Genomic DNA, 24,567 nt, shown 5'->3' on the forward strand with positions numbered 1-24,567 from the left:
GCGGCACTTTCCACTCTGGTTCTGCTTCAGAGTGGCAGAGATTCCCCCCCGGAGAGCTATCCAGCATCCCCCGCATGGCTTCACAGTCGAGTGCCCCGACTGCTCTAGAGTCCCCCAACACCCCCGCGTCTTGACTCTCGGGTTTCGGCTCCGGAGTCCCCCAGCAGCCCCGCGTCCCGGCTCCGGAGCAGCGTAAGACCCTACTCCCGGGCATCTCCCTCCATTCCGCCCGGAGCCGCCCCCCGCACCGCTGCCGCCGGCTCCGTTACGAAACGCGGCTGGGGCGGGGCGGCGCAGCGCGGCACTGGCAGCCAATGGGCGGCCCCGGCAGCTCCACCACCGGCGCCCCCCGCCGGTCCGACCCGGGGGGGTCCTGCCCCGGCGGGACGGGACAGGATAGGACAGATCGTACTGTGCCGTGCCGGGAGCGGCAGCCCTCCGCCGAGCCGAGAGGATGGGCTGAGCGGTGCGGAGTGAAGCGGGGCAGCGCCCGGCGGCAGGGGGTGTGCGGGCGCGACGGGCCCTAGGGGCAGCTCCCTCTTTGTCGGCTGCAGACTGCTGCGATGAGCAGCGCGGGTCCCAGCCCGTCCTCCCCGCGCCGGGGCGGCAACCCTATCTGGCAGCCCCTCGGCCCCGGGAGAGGGGCTTTGGACATTCTGCGCTGCCCCTCTTGCCGCCTCCTCCTCTGGGAGCCGGTGACCGTGTCCTGCGGTCACTCTTTCTGCAAGTCGTGCCTCGGGGGGACCGTCCCCTCCCGCTGCCCTCTCTGCCTGGAGAAGTTGAAGCTGCTGGGCGTCGGAGCGGCGAGGTGCAACGTGGTGCTCTGCGGCCTCCTGGAGAAATGCGTGGAGCAGGAGAGCCGGGTGGCCTGGCTGGTAGCACAGGTCCGGGACCGGGTCACCCGTGGGGACCTTCAGGAAGCGCTAAGGATGGCTCAGAAGGGGCTCGAACTGGGTAAGCACCACTGGGATTGAGAGGCTGGTAGATTGGGTTGGGGATGCTAAATTGGGCTTGAGGGACCAGCCGTACAGCGGAGATGAGGATGCACAAGGTGTGGTGCTGGAGCAGGTGAGTACCAACGTGGGTCACTTTGTCGTAACACCCCAGTGCCCTCCGAGCCTGCACAGCCCAGAGCTGGGAGAGCGGAGAAGCTGGAAGTGTCGGTGATGGCGGAGGGGATCCAGCTGCTAGGCATTTCTCCTGTGTCTTCAGGGGGTGATGGGAGGGAGTGGGTGGCTGGCGAGCCCTGCTGCTCATCTTGGCTGCAAGGGCTGCGGGCAGGGCGCACAGCCTGTGTCCTATTGACCGCATGCTTCTGGCGTTGGCAGGCGGATGGGGACGAAAGAGCAGCGAGCAGCCTCTTGCATCTTGCCACCCGGCAGTATTTCAGGGTCAGAGGGAGAGTCCTGCCTGGGGGAGGTGGCCGTTATGTAAAACAGCCAGGACATTTCCAGTTCAGGACAGACATGTCCTCGCTCCCAGAGCCTGGCGAGGACACAGCCTTGGCTGAGCTCCTTTGTCAGGCCCGCGGCACAAGGCAGGGTGTATGTCCCTAGCCCCCTTTTGCAACCAGTCGTGGGGAGACATTTGCCGGCAGGGTCAGAATCCGGCCCAGGCGATTCGGTCCGCTTTAATGTGTGGCTGTAAGTGGCTTTCTCGTAGAGCAACGCTAAAATAAAAGGGGTTATACAATGTGTCCGGAGCGGGGGATTGGTGTGGCGTGGCAGAGGCAGAAAGTCCTTTCTCCACCGGCGTTTCTATGACAGCAGTCTGCTCTCCTGCCGCCGCGCAGGCACTTACGCATCACCCGCTGCCAGACGAGTGCCAGAGGTTCAGGCTACGCCTGGAAGCATGGGGCTGCAGGGGCTGCCCAGTCCCTGATGTTGGCAGCAGACAGCAGGTCCCTTTATGCAACCTCTGGTGGCATCTGCCTCGTACCCTGAGCTCCCATTCTTCAACGCAAACGCGTGTGCATAGCTCTCTAGAGCCGCCCTCCTCACTGCCAGGCTTTTATCTGATTGCTGTGTATGAAAGCTTGTTTAAAGCCTCGGTGAGTATGAAGAGGAAACGTTGCAGACTGTCCTCTCTCTTCCCGACATGCGCTGTTCCCCAAAGGACGGGGGAAGTCTGGCTTAAGGCAACGAGGAAATCGCAGCCACGGCTGCGGCTCCCATAGACCTGTGCCTGCTGGTGCTGCTCAGGCTCAGCTACGTGGGTGGTGCTTTCGAGATGTGTTTTCCAGCTCCCGCAGCCTGCTCTCAGAGCCGCACAAATTCCTACGGGCTCGGCTTCCAAACGTAGCTGCTGATAAATGTTCAGCCCGTGAGAATGCTTTTCTGTTGTCTGTTTCAGTGTTGCACTGCAGGGTAGTTTGCAGCGCCCTGCTCGTCCCAGCCCGCAGAGCAGCCCTCTCTACTTGGGAGGAAACAATTTGTCAGCTTCTCGACTTCTGTTTCCCTTAAGTGATGGGGAAAAAAAAAAAAGACAGTGTAATGTGTAACACAGGAGGCCTCCCAAAATGCCTGGAGCCAGGAGGCTGGGGAGCACTATCAGTCACTCATCAGCTACGTGGCTGCCAGCTGGCATAGGTCCTCGACGTCTAATGGTATCATAGATCCAAAATAGCTGCATCAGAAGAGAAATGCAGAACTTGTAGCCCCATTTTAGACTTCCCCCCCCCCCCCCCCTTTTCCCTAAATCAGTTGTTTTATTGCTGGGCTGTGCAAATGTTCAGCATGTTTGCCCACATGGAAACTAAACCTCTGGACTTTGTACCCATTTGTCCTTCCCTAACTGTTGTTAGGGACAGGAATGTTTTCATCTCTGGATATGTGCTCTTAGGGTACTGAGCAGCAAGTTCCTGTGTTTCCTGACTTGAGTCCTAAGGTCCTGGCTGACATTATGAATGAAAATAAGCTCTGAAGGATCAGGTGGTGTTCTGCTGCAAAACTCAGCACGGCCAGTGCAGCTTTGGTGCTGGAGTGGCTGGGCCTGGCCTCTCTGCTGCTCTTTGGGTTATGGTGGCACTAGGTAGAGAGCAAAGTCTCCCTATGCTCCATGCTGGGCACCAGGGACACGGAAGCAATAGCCACAGCAGAGCTTCCTTCTCACGTGTGCTACTTCTACTGGACCTACCATCATCCCACCAGGAGCTAGTAGCCAGCAGGGGTCTACACAACACTGGAGGCCTCCCCAGAGGGTCAGGGAGCAGTGGGTCACTGACCCCAGCTCCCAGCAGCTATCAGGTGATGCTTAGTGCTGGTGAGGACATGGGTCTGGATGCATAGACTGTGGCTTAGCTGGAGAGCCAGCACAGCACTGGATGTAGGTCACCTCCACAGCAGCTGTGATATAACGGGGTGGGTCTGGGAGCTGTGCAGCTCAAACCCACAGACAGTACCACGCCTGCTTACTCTGCCAGTGTAGGCTTTTGGGGTGCTGCTTGCTCATACTCCCTGCCATTTCCTATCCCAGCCTTTCTGCTGACAGTGCTGGTGGGAAGAAGGTCTTTGTGGGGTTTCCCTCAGGCAGGAGAGAAGAGAGGGTCTCACAGCTCATTCTTTAGAATCAGACAAGAGTGTGTGGGGTGCTCAGCACTGTGACACTTAGAGTGCCATGGGCAGCAGCACATGTGGGACCTGTGGTTCCCTCTGCCATTGAGATCCCATCAGTGACACCTTGCAAGTGAGGAGCTGGATGCTCAGTTCCCTTTCTCTGTTTTGGGAAATCTCAGCCTGTTCTCATACTTGGAAAGTCTGAGTCACATGTTGGGGGCAGATCCTTGCACAGCTGCTGTTTTTTCCTCTGCCCTGGGGGAGTGGTGGCAGCCTGGTGGGTCTGAGAAGCTCCCTGGTGTTTTGGGAATTCAGGTTTCCACAGCTGCAGGCTTCTTCAGTAGCATGTTCTCGTGGCTCTGCCCACATCACAGAGCCTCCTGTGGGAATTACAGCTTTTTGCCACATCCCAGAAAGATGACTGAGCCCCAAGGCAGTGGTGGGGACCCTGCACTGAGGGCATTTGGAGGAGGTGGGGAAAAACAAAAGGGACAGTTTAAAACTAGATATTTGCAGGAAATAAGTTGCTTGCAGAGACTTATGAGGCTCCAGATGAGGAGCACAGGAGCTGTCTGTGCTGGACATGAGACAGTGGCACAGGGGCTGTCCCACTGCAGTGGCATCTCCCCAGCCTCATCTGGTGCCTCTGCCTCCCATGGACTCATCACAGGAGTGATGGCATTTTTCTTTCCAGCCCCAGACTCCAGTTCCCTGCGGCTGTGCCGGGCAGAGGCATTCGCAGCACTGGGGCAGCATCCACAGGCGCTTGAGGACCTGGACACCTTGTGCAGGGCTGAGCCTGAAGAGATCGAGGTGAGTGGAGGGGAGACTCCATCAACTGGCTGTGCTTGGAGCCAAATCTTACCACAGAGGAGCAGTTTCTCCCTTTGCTGAGTTTTCCTAGCTGTCGAATTCATCCTGCTCAGACTCGTTAAGCTGCAAATCCAGGCTGTAAGCACTGTGGGAGAGCTCCAGCACCACGTCCATCCTTGATGGCATGTGGACAGTGAGGGCACAGGATCACAGTGAGACCTCAGAGAAGTGCTGGCCACAGGCTGAGCTTGGAGAAGTCAGCCCAGAGAGCTCACTTGCTGATCTGTGAAGCACACATTGGCAACAATTTTGTGGCTTCAAAGGCAGAAGCCTCTGACTGCATCTTGAGGTCTCTGTAGACTTTGTTTGCTTGCATTTTGGGAGAGTCCTGGTTTATGGGTACTCAGCTGTGGGTGGACTTTCTATGACTTTCTTAGACAAGTCTGAGCACAGGAGCAGTGATGTATCCAGGTGCTTTGGCCTGGGATGGGAGCAGGCAGGAAGCTGTAGGGGGATTCCCTGGAGGCTCACAAGAGCTGAATGTTCTCAGCTGGTTACTACCTCATAGTCACCTCAGGTGTTTCTACTCGGCAGGGATTCTTCTGGAAAGGGAAGGTTCTCCTGGAGATGGGAAAGAAAGATGAAGCCTTGCTGGCATGGGAGCACTGCCTGACACTCAATCCTCATTTCCACCCTGCTCAGAGAGAGATGGAGAAGGTGTGTGGGCCATACTGTGGTGGAATCCTGTGCCTTTGCATCACTCAGGGAGATGCCCTTGTCCTCTGAAGGACTCGTATCTGTCATAATTGTGCTGCTGTGCCCAGCAGTGGGATCAAGGGATGTCAAGTCTTGGTGTAAGAGCCTTTCCATTGCTCCAATGCAGGTTCATCTCTGAATAAAACTGCTTTCTCAGTCTATATCTTCAAGTCTTGGCTTTTGCAGTGTTTGGATGGTGACGTGGCACAAGGTGGGCTTCGAGGCAGCATCAGTATTCATCCAAGGCAAAGCAGCCAGCTGAAAGCTGTTGCTGGTGAGGCAGTGTCTTTTCTGCAGATGATTTCAGGCCAGCACCCACCCATGTACCCACCCCACTATTGCTGGTGGGGCCTCTGGCAGTGTACCCAGCATGGAGACCATAAACCATGAGCGGACACTTGCCCTCCAGGGGCGAAAAGACAGGGTAATGGGGAATTGACTTGTACCTCCCTGAGCTCTCTTCCTGCTCTTTGTGGCTGATGGAGAACATGGCTCCCAGCCCTTAAAATGCACCATTTTGTTTGCTGTCTTCTGCTACTTCCTTCCTTCCATGCTACTGAGGTGTTTGAGAGAGAGCTCAGCAAGTGCTGAAACAAGTAATGCTGAGCAGGAGGCTTCTTTGAGGCAAGAGGGAGCCTGGCTGCCCGCCTACCTCCCTGTATCCTTCTTCTAACAGCCTCTGAACTCCACTTTGTCCTTGCAGATCCTCAAGCAAGAGGATGCTCCTCAACCACACATGGCTGCTGTGTGCCTGACTGATACTCACTGGGACTCAAGTGGTCCTCAGGTGAATGGAGGGAGTCCTGCTCTACCATCATCTTCCACACAAGCTCAGGTAAGAGAGTCTGCAACAGCTTTAATGTTCCCCTGGAGCATCCCAAATTGGGTTTTTCCAGGGGAGGGAAGGGAGGTGTGATAAGGGAAGGCTGTGTGGGACCACAGCTACGTGTATGTGGTTGTGTGCTGGGATGAGAAGCTGCAGGTAGTGGAGGATGGGTGAGCAAAGGCACCACTGGAGCTGATGCTGTGGGAACTTGAGGAACAGAGGAGGCTCTTTATGTCTCCACTTCTCTAAGTTTAATTCAGGAAGACTTCTGGTAAGATTTTAGGTTAGTTGTCACAACATCCAAGTCACATCACATTCAGAAAAGAAAAAAAGGAGCTGTATGTTTTAATGTGCTTTTCATCCAAGACCCACATTAGCAGCCATTAAGGGAAGCTCATCTTTTGTTCTTTGGCTCCTAAAGATGAATCTGGCAGGTCTGGAGAGGGGAAAATAAAGAAAATGGTCTCAGATAACACCTAAATACCAGGTGATACATCTGGACAAGGCAAGCCCATGAATTAGCCCCGAGATGAGCAGCAGTGTCTGCAGACCACACTCCTGCTGTCCCACAGAGGCAGGATGTGTAGCAACACACTCAGTGCCGTCGATCTTGGTGGGATAGATGGGGCTGTGCGTTCAAAGGGCAAAGAGGTTTGGGGCTGAATTTCATTTTTGCTGTGCCTAGGATCAGGAGGGAGAGCCAGCAGATGGCAGAGGGGACGCAGGATCTGAGCACGGCCAGGCGACAGCCGCCTTTTCCCAGCCAGGGCGATGGCAGGAGTCAGAGACTTCAGCAGAGGGGCAGGGCCAGTGGTTGGTAGGTGAGTGCCATCAGAGATACCAGAATCTTGTCTCCTGCAAAGTACTTGTTGAAAGTCCATTTTGGCACCAAAACCTTAGTGTTTGTGCTGTGGGCCAGCTCAGCGAGCAGGCATCCCAGGGGTATCTGACGAGGCAGAATCCAGTCTTCCCGTGCTGACCTGGTGAACTTACACCAAACTTTGGGGTCTAGCTTGCAGAAAAGTTCTTTTTCAATCCAGACATCATTTACTCCCTATGAAGAGCTGGGGAGAGGCTTCCTTTGATTCCCCTGGGTTTAGATTTAGATGGAATTCCCTTCCAAAGCACGTGGCATGTCATGTGCTGGGGGAAGTGGCACCTCCATTGGCATTGGCTTGCAATCAGCACCCAGCCAGATGGCTGCTGTGTACCTGGGTTTGCATAAAGCACTGGTGATAACTTATGACAGGTTTCCAGAGACCTCCATCTGGGAGTTTTTTAGGCCACTTCACCTCCCAGTGCCTCAGTTTCCACAACACCCACTGGTGTAAAGGTGACCTCATTAATGTCTATAAATATGTGTAAAGGGTGAGTGCCAGGAGGATGAAGCCAGGCTCTGCCTGATGACAGGTCAAGGAGCAATGGGTGGAAGCTGAGGCATAGGAAGTTTCACTTAAACATGAGGAGGATTTTTTTCCCTTTGAGGGTGACAGAACCCTGGAACAGGCCGCTCAGGGCAGGTTGTGCAGTCTCCTCTCTGGAGATACTCAAAACCTGCCTGGAGGCATTCCTGTGTGATCTGGTATAGGTGATCTTGCTCTGGCAGGAGGGTTGGACTGGATGAGCTTTCGAGGTCCCTTCCAGCCCCTGATGTTCTGTGATGCTATGGATGAGTTAATGGGGGGATTATATTGCATTTCCCAGCAGGTTTTTAACATTCAAAGCTCTCTGTGCAGCAGTTAACTGTTTAAACCTCATAACAAGGTCAGGAAGCAAAGATTAATTTTCAGTATTGAAATGGGGGGGGTTCTTCTCTTTCCTTTTCTTTTGGCACAATATAACAAAGAGGAAACAGCAGCAGCAAAGTGGACACAGCTGTGCCTCGAGGAGCTGCTGAATGTATCTGACTTGGAGTGTTCCCTCTGCATACGGTGAGTTCTCCAGCAGGAGAGCTTTTAGGATGAAGAGTTAATACCTGCTGGGTTTTCTTTCCTGGTTGTGGATCGTTCTTCACATCTCCATAGCAAACTCATTCTGCAGTACTACTGAAATGTGGGTTTCAGTAGAGATAAGAGATAGGAGGGGAAGGCAGGGGCACGCTTCACCCTGCCAGGCTGTAAAAGCTCAGATTACCCAGTCTCAGGGTGCAGCATTGTTAGATCTGTGTCGGCTGGGACATCAGTGTGGAGGTGGAGATGTTCAGCAGGGTCAAGGACTGAAAGCAGTGGTTGCCCTTTGTAACTGCAAGCTGGAACAGGAAGGCGTTGCTGCAGGTGAATACCATCCGTGATGGGGACGTTGTAAACCCAGAAGGAAGCATTTCTGAGCTCTGTGCCTGCTCAGAGACAGAATAGGGGCCAAGGTAGAGCCCATGTCCATCTGCTGAGTCAGGGCTGGGTGTTGAAGCCAGGCTGTTATTTCCAGTGTGTCCCAGGAGCTCGAGAAGTCGTGCAAGTGGCTGTTGGCAGAGGGTTGGGTGTTGCACTGTCAGATGTGCGAGATGGTCAAGGTGTCCTGTACAGCAGCTTTTGCCAGGTCTGGGCATGGCATTGGGGAATGACCCTAGAGAGAGTGAGATTAAGACTGTATCTGGTCTGAACTCGAGCCTTGCTCTTGAAGCAGGGGAGGAGGAATCCCGTTACTGTTGCTATCTTTGGGCTGTACACCACTGGTAGGTGTCTGGGGCGCCACAGCCCTGCCAAGACCAAGGAGTGACATTTGCATACTGATGAGGCCTGCAGAGACCTCATGGGGTTGTTGAGCAGTGCTCAACAGTTCTCTTCTTACATCATGGTGCAAGTCCCACAGTCAGACTTCTAATTAAAGGAATAAGCCAGTTAGCAGCCTTTACATTTAGTTAATGAGACTTAGGAGCAAAGCTTATCCAGTGCAGCCTTAGTGAAGGAGAGTTGCATAGCCATGGTCTGCCAGGGTTTGGAAGACACAGTATGAGATAGCTTTTTAGGATGCCACTCTCTTCAGTGTAGAGGACTGGTAAAGGCTGCAGATTTCCCTTGAAAAGGTAAGATGGTGCCTGGAAATGTCTTGTTCCCATGGGAAGAAAAATCTCTTGCTCTCCCCACCAGGATTCAGGGAAGATGCAGGTACAAGGCTGGGAACAGCCAGAAGCTGCACCCATGGCTTTCCTCACCATAACCTGCTTCACCCTTGTAGCATCAGCCTCCGCCTCTGCAAGTCCCTGAGTACTTTGTGGGACTCCTGCATTGTGGGTGTGGGACTAGATGGGGGTCTCCAAAACAGGGTGCTGAGCTGGGCCTGGGGTTTGAGAGCTTTGAGGGCTCTATGAGCAGAAGCAGAAGTCTCTCCATGCTGGGCTTACCTGTGCTGGGTCCAGTGTGGTGCTCTTTGTGGTCTGTTGACTTTGGTCCCTTTGGCAGGATGTTCTTCGAGCCCGTGACAACGCCATGTGGGCACACCTTCTGCAGGGAGTGCCTGGAGCGCTGCCTGGACCACCGGCCCAACTGCCCCCTCTGCAAGCAGAGCCTGAGAGAGGTAAGGCCTGGGTAGGAAGAGGTAAAGGCTCTGTGGGATGAAGCCCAAGGGAGAGCCAGGCACTGGCAGCAGCTGCTGGCAGCATGCCCAGAGCTGGGGTGGGAATGTACGATGCTCTTATGTTAGCAGTGCCCTGGCACAGTGGTGTCAGCTCTACTCACAGGGGAATGACCAGACAGATGATAATTAAGACCAAGAGATTAATTTCCACAAGATGCCACAGTGATTTAGTGAGATTGTAAACAGGACTGAGAGGCAGGGAGAGAAAGGGGAGAGAATGAAGTGAATGCTAATTACTTTTAAAAATGGAAATGGATGGAAAACCTGCTAGCCTGGAGATTTGATTTAATCTTTAATGAAGAGGGATTTGGATGAGACCACCAGGGAAATCAGGTTGTCATACAAGGGCTGCATCACTGTCAGAGACAGGACACTGTGCTGGATGGGCCCTGGGTCTGAGCTGTGTCTGGAGGTCTCACTGGAGCTGACATCCCATCCTGCTGGATGGCTCAACATCCCCTGCTAGGTTTTATCCCTGGATTCCTCTGGTCTAATATTACCCTCAGCTTCAATGGAAGTGAGCTTGGCAAGGCCTCAGGGCTCCCCCACTACTTCTTCAACCTATTTCTCACTCTAATTTCTTTCAGTACTTAAAGGCTGGAAACTACAGCCCCACTGTGCTGCTGCAGGACATCATGCTGGCCACCTTCCCTGCGCAGCTGGCCGAGCGCCGAGAGCTGCACCAGGCTGAAATGGCAGAGCTCTCCAAGTAAGCAGGGACCTATTCCAGCATGCCCATGTGTGTGCACAGGGGCTGAGCTCCAAGGGGACTGTCCACACCACGTACCACTACCGTGGCTTGGGGCTGCACTAGTGAGGTCTGTTCCACAACTAAGGCCACATCACAACAGTGCTGGTTCTGGGCAGGTGCAGATGTGCCCTGTGGGCACTAGGGGATGAGGGAGCATCTCTGCAGGGAGCTGTTGTGGGTAGAGTCTGTCCTTGGACTTTTCTGCAGGGAGCTGTTGTGGGTAGAGTCTGTCCTTGGACTTTTGCTGAGCCAAGAGGAAGCTTTGGTGTTGCTCTGCACTGAAACATCACTTCCTGGGGTAAAGGACAGACCTGGTTCAAGACGTGGCCAAGGCACAAGCCAGCGTGGAGCCTTTGGGATGGGGCTGGCTTCAGGAGTTTTCTTAGTGGTCTCCTCTCCTGTCCTTCAGCCTGACCAGGAGCATCCCCATCTTCGTATGCACCATGTCCTTCCCAGGCATCGCCTGCCCTCTGCACGTCTTCGAGCCTCGCTACCGCCTCATGATGCGGCGCTGCCAGGAGACCGGCACGCGGCGCTTCGGCATGTGCATCTATGAGAACGGGAAGAGGTGAGCTGCTGCCCAAGGTGGCTTCCCCCCAGCCCAGCGGATCTGCACCCCGCTGCCCCTCTCCCAGATGGCTAAAATCCCGACTAGCTCGAAGAGGAGGAACTAGGTGCAGTTTCCTAACCCACTGCACCCTGCAGATGGAGTCAGCAGGGAGGTGGTGTGTGTCCCCCGCACCACAGAGTGACACAGGACCTTGCTGCCTCTCAGCATTGCCACTGGACAGCTGAGGAACAGGGCCAGTGCTGCCTGTTAAATATGACTGTCTGGGAGCAGCTGGCTCAGGATGTCTCAGAGCTGTATGGTTCTCTGACTGTGGTCTCCAGCTCCTTTTAGTGAGTGCTTTAAAATTGCCCCATTTCTCGTACCTGGTCCTTAACAAGCTATGAGAGGGCATTGGGTTAAACAGGCACTTGTTTGGTGCAGCATGGTCATGCTTATGTTCCTGGTGGCACCTCCAAGTCCTGGGTGAGCCTAGTCTCCAGACTCCTAACCCAGGTTAAATACCTGTATTTACACGGTGTATCCTCCTTGTGCACCTGTCCTGTTCAAGTGAAATGAGATAAACATTTTCTGGCCTTCGAGGAGATGTGTCTGCAAGGGGTGGTATCTTCAGGACCACCAGGGCAGGATGAGGACCCAAGTCATTTTGGTGCCTGGCAAATCCAAGGGAGTGCAGGCAGTGTGCCCACTGTTTCCTCCTCTCTTAGCAGCAAGTGGTGACTCAACAAGGGGAGTTTGCCTCAGCCAGCTTGTTCCTGGGCCTTTCCTTGCTTCGGAGGAGGTGGCCCCAGGAGAAGCAGCTGTCTCACCACCAATTCCCCAGCTCAGCCCCTCCTTTCTCTCCTGGGCCCCCTCCAGTTTTGCTGACTACGGCTGCATGCTGGAGATCCGGCAGATGGAGCTGCTGCCGGACGGCAGGTCCTTGGTGGACACCATCGGCAGACGGCGGTTCCGGGTGCTGCGCCGCGGACACAGGGATGGCTACAACACTGCTGACATCGAGTACCTGGAGGACAAGAAGGTGAGGGCAAGGCCAGGACAAAAGCCCCTGCTGCTTTTAGAACAGAACCTCAGCGTGGACACCTTGTATGCCCCTCTTGCCTCCATGCAGGTGGCTGGGGAGGAGCTGCAGGAGCTGCAGTGCCTGCACGAAAGCACCTACCGCTTGGCTCAGCGGTTCTGTGAGCATGGGGACCTTCCCTCCAGGCACGTTTTGATGCAGCATGGACCACTGCCAGAGAAGGAAGAGGACATCCAGGTAATGGTCCAAGGGAAGAGATCATAGAATCAGTCAGGTTTGGAAGGGACCACAAGGGTCAGCTAGTTCCAACCCCCCTGCCATGCCCAGGGACACTTCACACTAGATCAGGCTGTCTAGAGCCTCATCCAGCCTGGCCTTAAACACCTCCAGGGATGGGGCCTCAACCACCTCCCTGGGCAACCCATACCAAGGTCTCACCACTCTCATGGAGAAGAATTTCCTAACATCCAGTCTGAATCTCCCTATTTCCAGCTTTGCTCCATTCCCCCCCCCAGTCTCCTGACATCCTCAAAAGTCCCTCCTCAGCTTTCTTCTAAGCCCCCTTAAGATACTGAAAGGCCACAGTAAGGTCACCTGGGAGCCTTCTCTCCAGACTGAACAGCCCCAACTCCCTCAGTCTCCTCATAGGAGAGGAGAAGGCTCTGAACAGCAAGAATACCAAGAGAGCCTCTGAGGCAGTGCCATTCCTGTGCAGCCACCTTGCTTCCCTGCTCAGTTCCTCTTCAAGATGAGCAAAACAAGCTCTGGCTTTCACTCCTGTTAGCAGTTACAGCATCTCTCACTTGGAGAGTGATTAAAACTAATGGTTTTAAACTGTCTTGGAAACTGAGCACTGAATTTTAGAAGCTTTCCCAGAGTCTTTTCCTAAATGAGAAGCAAGAAACTGAACTGTCTGGATTTGAAGGCACTTTGGGGGAAAAAAAAGAGGAGAGCCAAATGGGCAAAGAAATGAGCCCCACAGCTCAGTGACTCTGTGGTCTCTGTTCTCATCATAGAGAGGAGCTAAGAGAGCAGGATCCAGTTTGATTTGTAAGTTGCTCTGGAGAGAGAGAAAAAAGCCTCCAAACCTAAACCCTAATTTAGTTTTCACTCTTTAAGAAAGTATTTCCTGCCTGGATCATGACCAATATGGTCTTGCTGGCTTGTCCTGGGCTGAGGCTGTCCTGGCCAGCTGTCACCTCAATGCTGTGCTCAGAAGTACAAAATGATTCATCCTTCTTCAGCTGCATTGAACATTTCCCTCTTAGCTTGGCTGAGATTTTCAACAAGCTTGTTAACAGAAGCACTGCCTAGCAGCTGTGTCTGCCTGGTCAGCACCTCACCTCTTTGAGTGGTGCCAAGGGAAATACCCCAGAAGGGGCTGGCCATGCAGGATTTGGTCCCAAAAGCATCACCTGAAGCAGGACAATGCACAATACATCTCTTTGTCTCTTTTCCTGGCTACTGCTATGTCTTGAGACTCCCTGGAGAATGCTGCTCTGGAAATTAAATTAGTCTACCCAGCAGATTTGGGCTTGGACAGACAAAGTGGCAATCCAGAGAAATGCTTCAGCTGGCATTGCTGTCCTGGCAAGGGCAACAGTTTCCTATCAGTGATGGGAAACAGTGATGGCTTGAAACTGTGCTAGGAGAGGTCTAGATGAGATAGCAGGGAAAATTTCTTTAGGGAAAGAGTGGTCAGGCCCAGGGGATGGTAGAGTTAACACCTTGGGAGGTGTTCAAGAAACACGTGGGCATGGCACTTCAGGACATGGTTTAGTGGTCATTGTGGTGCCAGGTTGACAATTGGACTCAGTGGTCTTGGAGGTCTTTTCCAACCAAAACAACTCTGTGATTCCATCCTGCCCGAAGGCCACACATTCACCTTGCAGTTCCTGACGTGAGGCTATCTCCCTGTTTCCAGGCTTCAGCAGACGGCCCAACGTGGTGCTGGTGGCTCATCTCCATCCTGCCCCTTGACCCATCCTACCAGCTGAACCTCTTCTCCACCACGTCCCTCCGTGCCCGCCTCATACAGCTGCAGCGCATCCTGGCCGCCCTGCTGCAGCATCCCCCCGCCCGGCATCCCCTACCTGAGCACAGCTCTCGGGGTCGTGTCTGAGCACCCCAGCCCCTGCCCTCTCTGCAGGGCAGGCCTCTACCCTCTTTTGTGTCTCTGTGTGTGTTGCTTCCTGGTTTTGCATACGGTTTGAGCCGCCCCTGAGAGCAGCGTCAGCGGTGAGCTGAGCAGCTTCTGCCTGGCTCGATGGGGCTGGTGCCACACCAGCAATGACACTGCACCGTCCACGCTGCCTCTGGAAGCTGCTTGGTCACCTGGTTGTGCTGTGCCATCGGAGGGAGGGCTGGGATGGAAAGCTGGGCTGCGTCTTGGGAACCAAAGTTACTTGCTGATCTGCTTTGGTGCTAAGGAGGACTGTCTTTAGGGCAGAGGACTGAGTGTCAGAATCAGCTCTTCCTCTTCAAAGGGCACCGTAAGGTTTGTGGTAGGTGGTCCTGCACGGAGCAGCAGATTTTCACACTTGGGAGAGGTGGTCTGAGAGGCAGAGAGGTCCCAATGGGCTTCCCCCAGCCTTGGGAGCTGACAACTCTTCCTTCACTTCTTAGTTTGACTTCATTTCTGTTTGAAATTTAAACAATCTGATACTTGTGGTCCTGCTTTTAACCACCTCCATGAGATGCTGCTCTCTGGGTCTGAGCATTCCTTTCCCACCTCTCTGGTGCTCTGATGTGTTTGCTGTGCTGAGCTTATCACCTACTTCCCTGCACCAGAGCCCTGCTGGAGGCTGCTGGTGACTTCCCAATTTCTGGATTCCCTGCCATGAAGTGCTGTGGGAAGGGGAGGATTTGGCAGCATTGGTGCTTTTTCCCCCATCCAAAGGCTGCTCTTCCCAAGCCTGGCTGGGTTCAGGTTGGACCTGGGGGCTCGAAGGAGCGTGAGAGAGTTGAGCCTGGAAGTGGCTTTGTGAGAATTTCCACTCCTTAACAGTGCAATTTTCCCATACTTGGTGTTTCTTGTGAACTTCCTGCCTTCCCAGGAGAAAATGGGAGTCTGAGCTGAGCCTGGATCCTTGCACTTGGAATCCAGAAGGGTTCAGGGTCCTCTAAAAGAGTGTGCAGAATGGTGTCAGAAGGGAGCTGAACCTCCAGAGAGCCAGGGAGGTGGCAGGTCTGGTGCCCAAGGCTGTGAGCCCTATGTCATGGGAGCAAGTGCCTGTCTGCAAGTGCCTGTCTGCTGCCTATCTCTAGACCTGGGGCAAAGAGGATCTCCCTGGACAGCCCAGATTGTCTGCCATGGAAATGCTGAAGGTTTGGGATCATCCATAACCTCAGTGGCTTTTGGTTGAATTTCAGGAGTGATACTGACTTAGTGAGCTGTTGGATTAACATTGTTTCCAGGATTTTATCCCTGCTTTTCCCAAAGGCTCCACACCCCATCTAGGAGCTCAGTGGGCTGTTGGATGTGTGTGGGAAAGAACAGATCAAGCTGGGGCTGCTTACTACTGGGCTGAGGCTGGGGCAGGAGGCTCTGGACACTGCTTGAGAGGAGTCTCTGCCCAAGGACTCCATCTTTTCCTATACTGCTCTCTCCAGGAGCAAAAGGACTTGGTCCTTCCTCCAGCAAAGCCTCCCTGGAGAAACACTCAAGGTGAGCTGAGGGCTTGCTCTGCAGGAACCACAGCGCAGGACAGCTGAGGACAGCTCCAAACCAGATTTGCTCCTCTACTTTTGAGCCACATCCTCTCCCAATGGTGCTCTCTCTGCTCTCTGTGACTCCCCAAGGGGCTGTATCCCCAGGATACTGGTTTGGGCTGGGCAGGGGCAGATGTTGGAGAGACAGCTTGCAGGCCTGAGCTGGGTGTGTGCAAGTGGTGGGATGCCACTGAAGTTTGGAAAGTGCCTTTTTTTTTTTGCCACAGGATCAAAGTGAACTCATCCAGTGACCCCCCACTCCCAGCCACTCAGTTACCTCCTGAGTTGCCAGTTCAACAGGTATGGGAACTCCCTGGGCCTTTGCAGGGGAGTGTCATGGGGTGATGCAGGGGAGAAACTCAGATCTGCACCACATCTGTGCTTGAGGAGAGCTGGAGAGCAGAGTTACATCTGCCTGTCTGCTTTGGGAAGGGACTTGTGCAAATGGCTCCAGGTTGCTTGGAGTGCCTTTGGGGTTTGCATTTGTATCTTTGCCCTTTGAATTAAATTTTCTTTCTGATCACTGGAAGCACAAACTTTGTTGGGTTTGTTTTGTTGCTGGTGTTCTGAGCAGATAAAAGCTGTTCATGGGCATCGCCAGGCTGCTTTGGGGGACACATGGAGAGGTGGCACCTTGGACTTCAGACAGCGAGTTAGACACTGAACAGTCCAGCAGAGGTAGATGGCAACAGAGAAGGAAAAGGTGGGTTTGCTTGCAGAAGGTAAGCATGTGAAAGGAGGGACTAGCTTCTGCCCACTGTTGCAGCTACAGGCTTTGGGGAGGGATGTGAACTAGGAGAGAGATGCGACAGAGATACTTGACTGAAGGGGAATGACCCTGGAACATGTCCAGAGAGGGGTGACAAAGCTGGTGAGGGGCCTGGAGCACAGCCCTGTGAGGAGAGGCTGAGGGAGCTGGGGATGTGCAGCCTGGAGAAGAGGAGGCTCAGGGGTGATCTCATTGCTGTCTACAACTACCTGAAGGGAGGCTGTAGCCAGGTGGGGTTGGGCTCTTCTGCCAGGCACCCAGCAACAGAACAAGGGGACACAGTCTCAAGTTGCCAGGGGAGGTCTAGGCTGGATGTTAGGAGGAAGTTCCTGGTAGAGTGATTGGCATTGGAATGGGCTGCCCAGGGAGGTGGTGGAGTCGCTGTGCCTGGAGGTGTTGAAGCAAAGCCTGGATGAGGCACTTAGTGCCATGGTCTGGTTGATTGTCTAGGTCTGGGTGCTAGGTTGGCCTGGATGATGTTGGAGGTCTCTTCCAACCTGGTTGATTCTATGATTCTGTGGAGGGTGTCTGTAGAGAGCATCTGTCCCTGTCACCTGTTTGCAGCCATGGGCAGAGGGCTGTGAGCAGGTTTGCTTTTGGCAGCTGGCGTTAGGGATGAGTGACAATCCAGTGTGAAATGCATTCACACAGAGTCTGAAATGAGAAGATGGCTCTGGATGGAAAGGGGATGGTCTTCAGCCCTGAGCATGGGTTTGTCCCACAGCTCCCACCTCACCTCTTCCTTCTGCCTCCCAAAAGTACCATCCGCAAATAAGGGCAAGAAGGGAACTTCCTCTGCCCAGATGTGCTTTGTGCTCTGCCTGGGAACCTGAAACAGTTGTAGAAGAGAGGGAGAGGGCCCAGGTGGTCCGGCATGGTGGATAACCCTGTAAAGGTGCCATGCTTCCATGCAAGCCAGACCCTTAGTGACTGGCTGCACGGGGAATTGCATCCTGAATTCCTCCCCCAGCAGTTCTCCACGCAATCAGCCGTGCCCTGCTGGAAGCCCAGCTGTGTTGTGGCTGATGCCAGCCTCTTTGGTGGCTCTGGCAGCTCAGACCTTGTGTCTGTCGCATGTGTCTGTGCGTCCAGGAGTCTGGAGCTGGCACCAACCTGTTTGTCGTGTTGCCCTGCTCCCACTAGGTGTCAGGAAGAGGCTGAGTGCGGGAGGCAAGCACAGCGGATGGATGCAGCATCCAGAGCTTTGGCCATGCCTTTCTCACCCGCAGCCCCCCCACGAGTTAGGGTTGGGCTGCCCTGAGCTCTCCATCGGAGCTAAGTGAAGCTGGGGGGGAGGGGGACGGGACTGGTGCAGTGCATCACCTGAGGACCTCTCCTCTTCTCTGGGTGCACAAGGCTTGTCCTGGGAGATAGTTCTCTACTCAGCCAGCAAGGTCTTGTTTGCCACCGTGCAACTGAAGCAGGGGACTGGGACAGTTATGGGATGGCCTTGGCCACCCTGCTATGCATGGCCTCAGTTCAAAGGTGGGAGATGAAGCAACCCCTTGTTCCAACACACAGCTGGGCCAGAATAGCATCCATGCTCCCATGGGAAGGCAGCCCAAGCATCTCACAGCCCCACTGGATGCCAGGTTGTTGGGCAGTTGGCATCTGGCTGGAGGCAGCTGTGGAAGGACTCAGCATATTGCATGCTGCCACCCTCCCAACCCTGCCCCAAAGGCCTACCTATGTGGGGATCCCAGCATCCTGCCCATCAGGTGGGATTGTGAGCAGCATCTTTGCCTTATTACTGACCAAACCATCCTCTCCTCAGATGCTCTACTCTTCAAGGCCTCTTTTGGGCAGCTTTTGGACCAAGGCTGCCCTGTGGCTTTACCCTGTGTCCTACAAGGACGTAGAGGACTTGGGGCAGCCAGAAGCACCTCCTTCTTCAGCAAAGGCCTCCTATTTCATCTTGCCTTCTATTACTAGCCCATAGAGAGTCCAGATCTGGTCCTGCCTGGCATGGCCAGGGCTGGAAGCTATGGGCACCTCCAGCCTTTCTGCTCCAGGGTCAGTGGTAACATGCCTGGCATCTTCACTCCGAGATCAGCAACCAGAGCCATGGGGAGATAGATTCATCCTTGCATAGGCTCCTTGGAGACACTCAGGATTCAGTGGGAGACAATTTGGCCCTGCAGCACAAGAGCTCCTCTCCACCTACACAAACATCCTTTCCTCTGCCCTATTTCCTCACTGCATTTTCCCACCTCCATGTGCACTCCTCCTCTGTGCATCCCAACAACTAGGAATGATTTTGAGCCTTCATATGACACTACTCATTGGAGCTTTTCAGATGGATGTTTGTACCCTTCTCTGGATTTTGCAGGCATGAATCAGGGGTGGGAAGAGGCAAATTGTTGCCCTGGATCATCCAACAAGGTCCCCTATAGCCATAGGACCACACTCCAAGTGGGTCCCTTTTCTCACCATATCCAACCCTCCCCTCTGTGGATGCTGGGACAGATCCTGTACCTGGATTGTATATCCCCAGGGAGGTATAAGCCAGAACGAGCACTGACCTTGCTCCCACCATCCCAAAAAGCATCCTCCAGCTCACCCCAACCTCCTCTCCAACAGCACCATTTCCTCCCTTCCCATTCAGCACCTTCAACTTGAGACATCAGTGACAATTTCCCTCAAGGGAAGGCAAGCAATTAGCTAAAGAGGCAAGTGATTCTTAATACAGCAGGTGTCAGGCTGCACCTCACCTTTCTCTAGCAAATGGTGCATTTCCAAACTAATGAGGGCAGCTGGTACTTGAGAGAGTGGGAAATCAACATGAGATTGTTGGAGCTGAGATCTTCTCTAGCAAGGCCATGCTCACACTAAGAGGAGCACAGTGTTAAGGTTAAGGAATATGGGAAGAAAAGGGAGAAAGCCAGTACCTGATTTGTTTCCATCCTTTAACAATGCCACTTGGTGCAATGAAAGATGGAATCATATTGCTCCTGCTTTTAAGGAACAATAAAGGAAAGCAATGAAGATAGATGTGCAATCTCTGTCAAGAGAACTCCCTCATGGGATGTATTCAAAGACAGAAAATGACAATTGATGAAAAAAGTGACTCAAAGCCACTGCTGGAGCAGCTGGAGTGGGATGTGCCCTGTCCTCCTGAAGTGGCTGTGGCCCCATGGCTTCCTCCAGCCAGGCTGTGCCTGGTTTGAAATCGATGTCTATCCTGTATGCTGCCAAGCAGTGTGACTGCAGACATGTGCTGAAGGCAACCCTGAGCAGAGATCAAGCAGCAGCTGGACAAATGCCTTTGCCTTCCACTCAGTGATATAATTGGAGGTGTCTCACTGGAATGTCCCCAGGCTGTGCAGCACACAGGAGCTGTACAAAGCTAAGCTCTGGTCCAAGCAGGAGCAGGAAACCTTGGAAGATGCATCAGGTGGTGCTGTCTCAGGGTGCCCATGGGTCAGTGATACCTTCATTGAACAGATTTACTGGCCGTGTGATGCTGCTCTGGCAGACGGGTTGGACTAGATGATCTTTTGAGGTCCCTTCCAGCCCCTGACATTCTGTGTGCCTCAAGCCAGCAACTCTGCCAGCCTGCAGCTGGGGAACCCTGCATTTGGGACAGCTGCACAGGGCTGCCTCCCAGCCTGATTCAGGATCACCTTTCAGCCCTTGAGGAAGCAGCTGAAGGAGGAATTAACCATCCTCAGTCCTGTGGCAGTGACATATCTGAAGGTGAGCATGAGCTGGGAGGCTCAAGAATACCCCAAGCTCTGCCTTGTTTAACCCTTGACATGGCAAAGTCCTTGCAGGACCATGCCTCTGGCTGGCACAATGCAGAGACACCACTAATGCTAATGTGTCTCTTGGGGCTTACCAAAGTCTTAATGAACCTAAATCAGCTTCAGCCCAGGTATTTGGGATTGTAATGGGGAGCTGTGTACCTGCAGCTAATGGGAGTGATAGGTACTGCCCACTTGGTTAGGTCTGCCTTGGCATGGGGCACCACCACCTCAGCAAAGCACTGATATTCTGTTGGAGCATGTGGAGAGAGGGAGGTTGTATAGGGCCCTATCTATATCTTTATCTCATCTATATCTATCTATATATCTGAGTGTTGGGAGGACAGAGCCAGGCTCTGCTCAGAGATGTCCAATGATAGGAGAAGGAGCAATAGGTGCAAGCTGGAGCAGAGAAGGTTCCATGTGAACATAAGGGAAAACTTTTTCTCTGTGAAGATGGCAGAGCACTGGAACAAGCTGCCTAGAAGGGTTGAGGGGTCTCCTCCTCTGCAGACATTCTAAATTCACCTGGATGTGTTCCTATGTGACCTATTCTAGGTGATCCTGCTCAGGCAGAGGGGCTGGACTGGGTGGTCTTTCAAGGTCCCTTCCAGTGTTTAAAGACTGTGTGATACATCCATATCTGTATCTGTATATCATAGAATCAACCAGATTGGAAGAGACCTCCAACATCATCCAGTCCAACCTAGCACCCAGCCCTAGCCAATCAACCAGACCATGGCACTGAGTGCCTTATCCAGGCTTGGCTTCAACACCTCCAGGCACAGCCACTCCACCACCTCCCTGGGCAGCCCATTCCAATGCCAATCACTCTCTCTGCCAACAACTTCCTCCTAACATCCAGCCTAGACCTCCCCTGGCACAGCTTCAGGCTGTGTCCCCTTGTTCTGTTGCTGGTTGCCTGGCAGAAGAGCCCAACCCCACCTGGCTACAGCCTCCCTTCAGGTATCTATATCTATACCTATATCTTTATCTATATCTATCTATCTATCTCTATATCCATTTCTATATCTATTTCTATGTCTATCTTTATCTATATCTGTATCTCTCTATATCTATATATCTATTTCTATGTCTATATCTATCTATATCTATATCTATACCTATATCTTTATCTATATCTATCTATTTCTATATCTATTTCTATGTCTGTCTTTATCTATCTATATCTGTATCTCTCTATATCTATATATCTATTTCTATGTCTATATCTATCTATTTCTATATCTATATCTATGTCTATCTACATATCTATATCTCTCTATATCTATTTCTATGTCTATCTATATCTCTATATATCTATTTCTATATCTGTATCTAATATCTATGTCTATCTATATATCTATATCTATTTATCTCTATCTCTGTATCTATATCTATTTCTCTATATCTATCTCTATCTATCTCTCTATATCTATTTCTATGTCTATCTGTATCTATCTATTTCTATGTATATCTATATCTATATCTATATCTATATCTATATCTATATCTCTCTTTATATATCTATTTCTATTTCTATATCTATAATATCTATGTCTATCTATATATCTATATCTATCTATCTATCTATCTCTGTATCTATATCTATTTCTCTATACCTATCTCTATCTCTATCTCTATATATCTATTTCTATGTCTATCTGTATCTATCTATCTATCTATTTCTATCTATATCTATATCTATATCTCTCTTTATATATCTATTTCTATTTCTCTATCTATAATATCTATGTCTGTCTATCTATCTATCTATCTATCTATCTATCTATCTATCTATCTATCTATCTATCTATCTATCTCTATCTCTGTATCTATATCTATTTCTCTATACCTATCTCTATCTCTATATCTATCTCCTAGGCCCCTTGCCCCAGTCTCTGCCCACAGCCATGTCCAACCTTGACCACCCACTGATGATTTGGGCTCTCTCTGCCCCATGTCCTCCTGGTTGATTTCTCATTTGACAAAACTCTACCAGCCCAGGCAAAATATTTACAGGCCTGATTAAACATTGAGGGAGTGGGGAGCTTGCTAAAAACGTGGCACTTATATAAATAGAGCATAATTAAAATAAAAAGTGACTTTTAGCAAGGACAGCTCTCTCAGCTGGGCTGTGTTTACCTTAGTTGTTTCCCTCCATTAATTACAGTCAGAGAGGGAGACTTGTGCAAATGGAAAGAAATGAATCGAATGTGTTTAGAGTTTTGTGTGGCTGGCTTATGGGGATTGCAATTAAGCTGGTATGTTTGGGGTGCTAAATTACATTGCTTAGATCTATTCTTCCCTTTTCAAGCCCCGGGAAGGTGAAAAGGCAGGAGGCAGTGACAATTAGAAGGTAAACAGGAGGTGCCAGGAATGGTTATTTGAGCTCCTGTGCCTCAAGGGTTCCACTCTTTGCAAGTATTGAGGTTCATTCCTTAATAAATGCAGCCTTGCTCTGTGCTAGGAAAAGATAAAGGGGAGATGGTGAAGAGCAGGGCACATCTGAGCTCTGCCCTGGCAGTGGGAAGAGTGACGTGGGTGGGAGTTTAGTCCAATTCTCCTGGAAAATCAGGCTAGGTGACTCAGCAGCCTTGCGTGTGTTCTCGCTGCTTCCCATTAGCAGCTGCCCAGTACCACCCACGTCTGACACAGGGGAGAGGCTTCCAAATATAATGAGGTTTTGACATGGTCTGTGAAAATGGGTGATGGAATGGAAAAGTGAACGAATAGAGAATGAAATGCATCCGCCAGGGGAAAGGGAAGGGGATGCTCAACCCTTACTAGGCACTAGAGAATCCACACTGCAGCCTTCCATAGAGGTATTTAAGAAGGAACCTGGGTAAGATCAGTGCAATGTTCACCAGCCAGCCAGGTTCCCTGCCCTTTGCAGCATTTAACCACAACAGCTGTTTATGGGCACTAGGATCTTGGGGTCTGGGAACTTGGAAAATATTTTTTCCTTAACATATGTTTATGCAGAGAATTGTTTTGGTTGGGAAAGACCTCTAAGGTCATCAAGTCCAACTGGTGACCTGACACCACCATGGCCATCACAGGCTCACAGGATATCAGGGGTTGGAAGGGACCCAAGGAGATAATGAAATCCAACCCCCCTGCCAGAGCAGGGCCATACAGTCTAGCTTGGGTCACAGAGCAATGCATCCACATGGGCCTTGAAAGTCTGCAGAGAAGGAGACTCCACAACTCCTCTGGGCAGCCTGTGCCAGTGCTCTGTGACCCTTACAGTCAAGAAGTTCCCCCATGTGTTGAGGTGGAACCTCCTGTGCTGTGCAGCTTCCATCCATTGCTCCTTGTCCTATCCTAGGGAGCAGTGAGCAGAGCCTGTCCCCCCCACTCCTGACCCTCAGTCCTCAGCTATTTATAAACATTCATCAAATCCCCTCTCAGTCTTCTCTTCTGCCATTAAAAAGCCCCAGGTCCCTCAGCCTCTCCTCATCAGGCAGTGTTCCAGTCCCCTAATCATACTTGTAACTCTTAGAATCATAGAATCAACCAGGTTGGAAGAGAACTCCAAGATCATCCAGTCCAACCTAGCACCCAGCCCTATCCAGTCAACCAGACCATGGCACTAAGTGCCTCATCCAGTCTTTTCTTGAAGACCCCCAGGGACGGTGCCTCCACCACCTCCCTGGGCAGCCCATTCCAATGGGAAATCACTCTCTCTGTGAAGAACTTCTTCCTAACATCCAGCCTATACCTCCCCTGGCACAACTTGAGACTGTGTCCCCTTGTTCTATTGCTGGTTGCCTGGGAGAAGAGGCCACCCCCCACCTGGCTACAATGCCCCTTCAGGTAGTTGTAGACAGTAATAAGATCACCCCTGAGCCTCCTCTTCCATCTCCTTGTCCCTCTTAAACTGAGTTATCCAAAGTTTGCTCTGCAGTGCTGAGCTGCTCAGACAGGGTGAGTCCTTGCAAATGATGCTTGCAGCTCTGGCTTGGGTGGTAGGGCCAGGGAGGGTGAAGAGGGTGCACCAGAGCTGCAGGGTACACAGAGGCCCAGGGAATCTGGTGTTCAGAGGCAGTCACTTGATTACCCCTCTTACACTTTGCAGTTTATTTACCAAACCACAGAAGACTCCAAGTCACCTCCTGTCACTTCTCTGCAGACCTGTCTCACTTCCCTGCTGCCTTGAGCCATCCTAAGTCCAGCAGACTGGTTGCTGTCTCTGTGCTCTTGTTAGAGTGAAAAAATATCCCTTGTATCCCAACAGGAGCAGATTTCCTTGGGAAAACCCTGTTGGCATTGCTGTGCCCTACATCATCCTCACCTCCTCCCACTGCTCTGGGCAATGTTGGAAGGGCAGAAGGCCAGCTGCCTCCTCCTAGGTTGTATATGTGAGGTGGGCAGGGATGCCAGGGACAAGCAGTGTCTGGCAGATGGATCCTCTGCCAGCAAACCTCTTCACCTGGCCGTTGCCTGTGCCCGGGTGATATATCGAGCAGCTGGGCTGCA

At 52.2% G+C, this 24,567-nt stretch overlaps 1 protein-coding gene across 1 annotated transcript; it reads left to right on the forward strand.

Moving 5' to 3' along the window:
- Window positions 1–298: 298 nt before the first annotated feature.
- LOC135185337 (LON peptidase N-terminal domain and RING finger protein 1-like) lies at window positions 299–16,109 on the forward strand. The gene is made up of 12 exons (XM_064162019.1): window positions 299–954; window positions 4,249–4,367; window positions 4,962–5,084; window positions 5,827–5,958; window positions 6,635–6,770; window positions 7,796–7,880; window positions 9,348–9,462; window positions 10,110–10,231; window positions 10,683–10,841; window positions 11,700–11,862; window positions 11,953–12,099; window positions 13,787–16,109. The coding sequence occupies exons 1-12, from the start codon at window positions 564–566 to the stop codon at window positions 13,982–13,984; spliced, it is 1,890 nt and encodes a 629-aa protein (XP_064018089.1). The 5' UTR covers window positions 299–563; the 3' UTR covers window positions 13,985–16,109.
- Window positions 16,110–24,567: the final 8,458 nt, after the last annotated feature.

This window comes from Pogoniulus pusillus, chromosome 22 (genome assembly GCF_015220805.1).
Source record: "Pogoniulus pusillus isolate bPogPus1 chromosome 22, bPogPus1.pri, whole genome shotgun sequence".
NCBI classification, from domain to species: Eukaryota; Metazoa; Chordata; class Aves; order Piciformes; family Lybiidae; genus Pogoniulus; species Pogoniulus pusillus.

Excerpts from the sequence above, each read along its gene's own strand:
- LOC135185337 (XM_064162019.1), top strand. The coding sequence starts at position 564 with ATGAGCAGCGCGGGTCCCAGCCCGTCCTCCCCGCGCCGGGGCGGCAAC. Across the intron at positions 4,368-4,961 it reads CTGAGCCTGAAGAGATCGAG|GGATTCTTCTGGAAAGGGAA; the intron begins GTGAGTGGAGGG and ends TCTACTCGGCAG. Across the intron at positions 7,881-9,347 it reads GAGTGTTCCCTCTGCATACG|GATGTTCTTCGAGCCCGTGA; the intron begins GTGAGTTCTCCA and ends TCCCTTTGGCAG.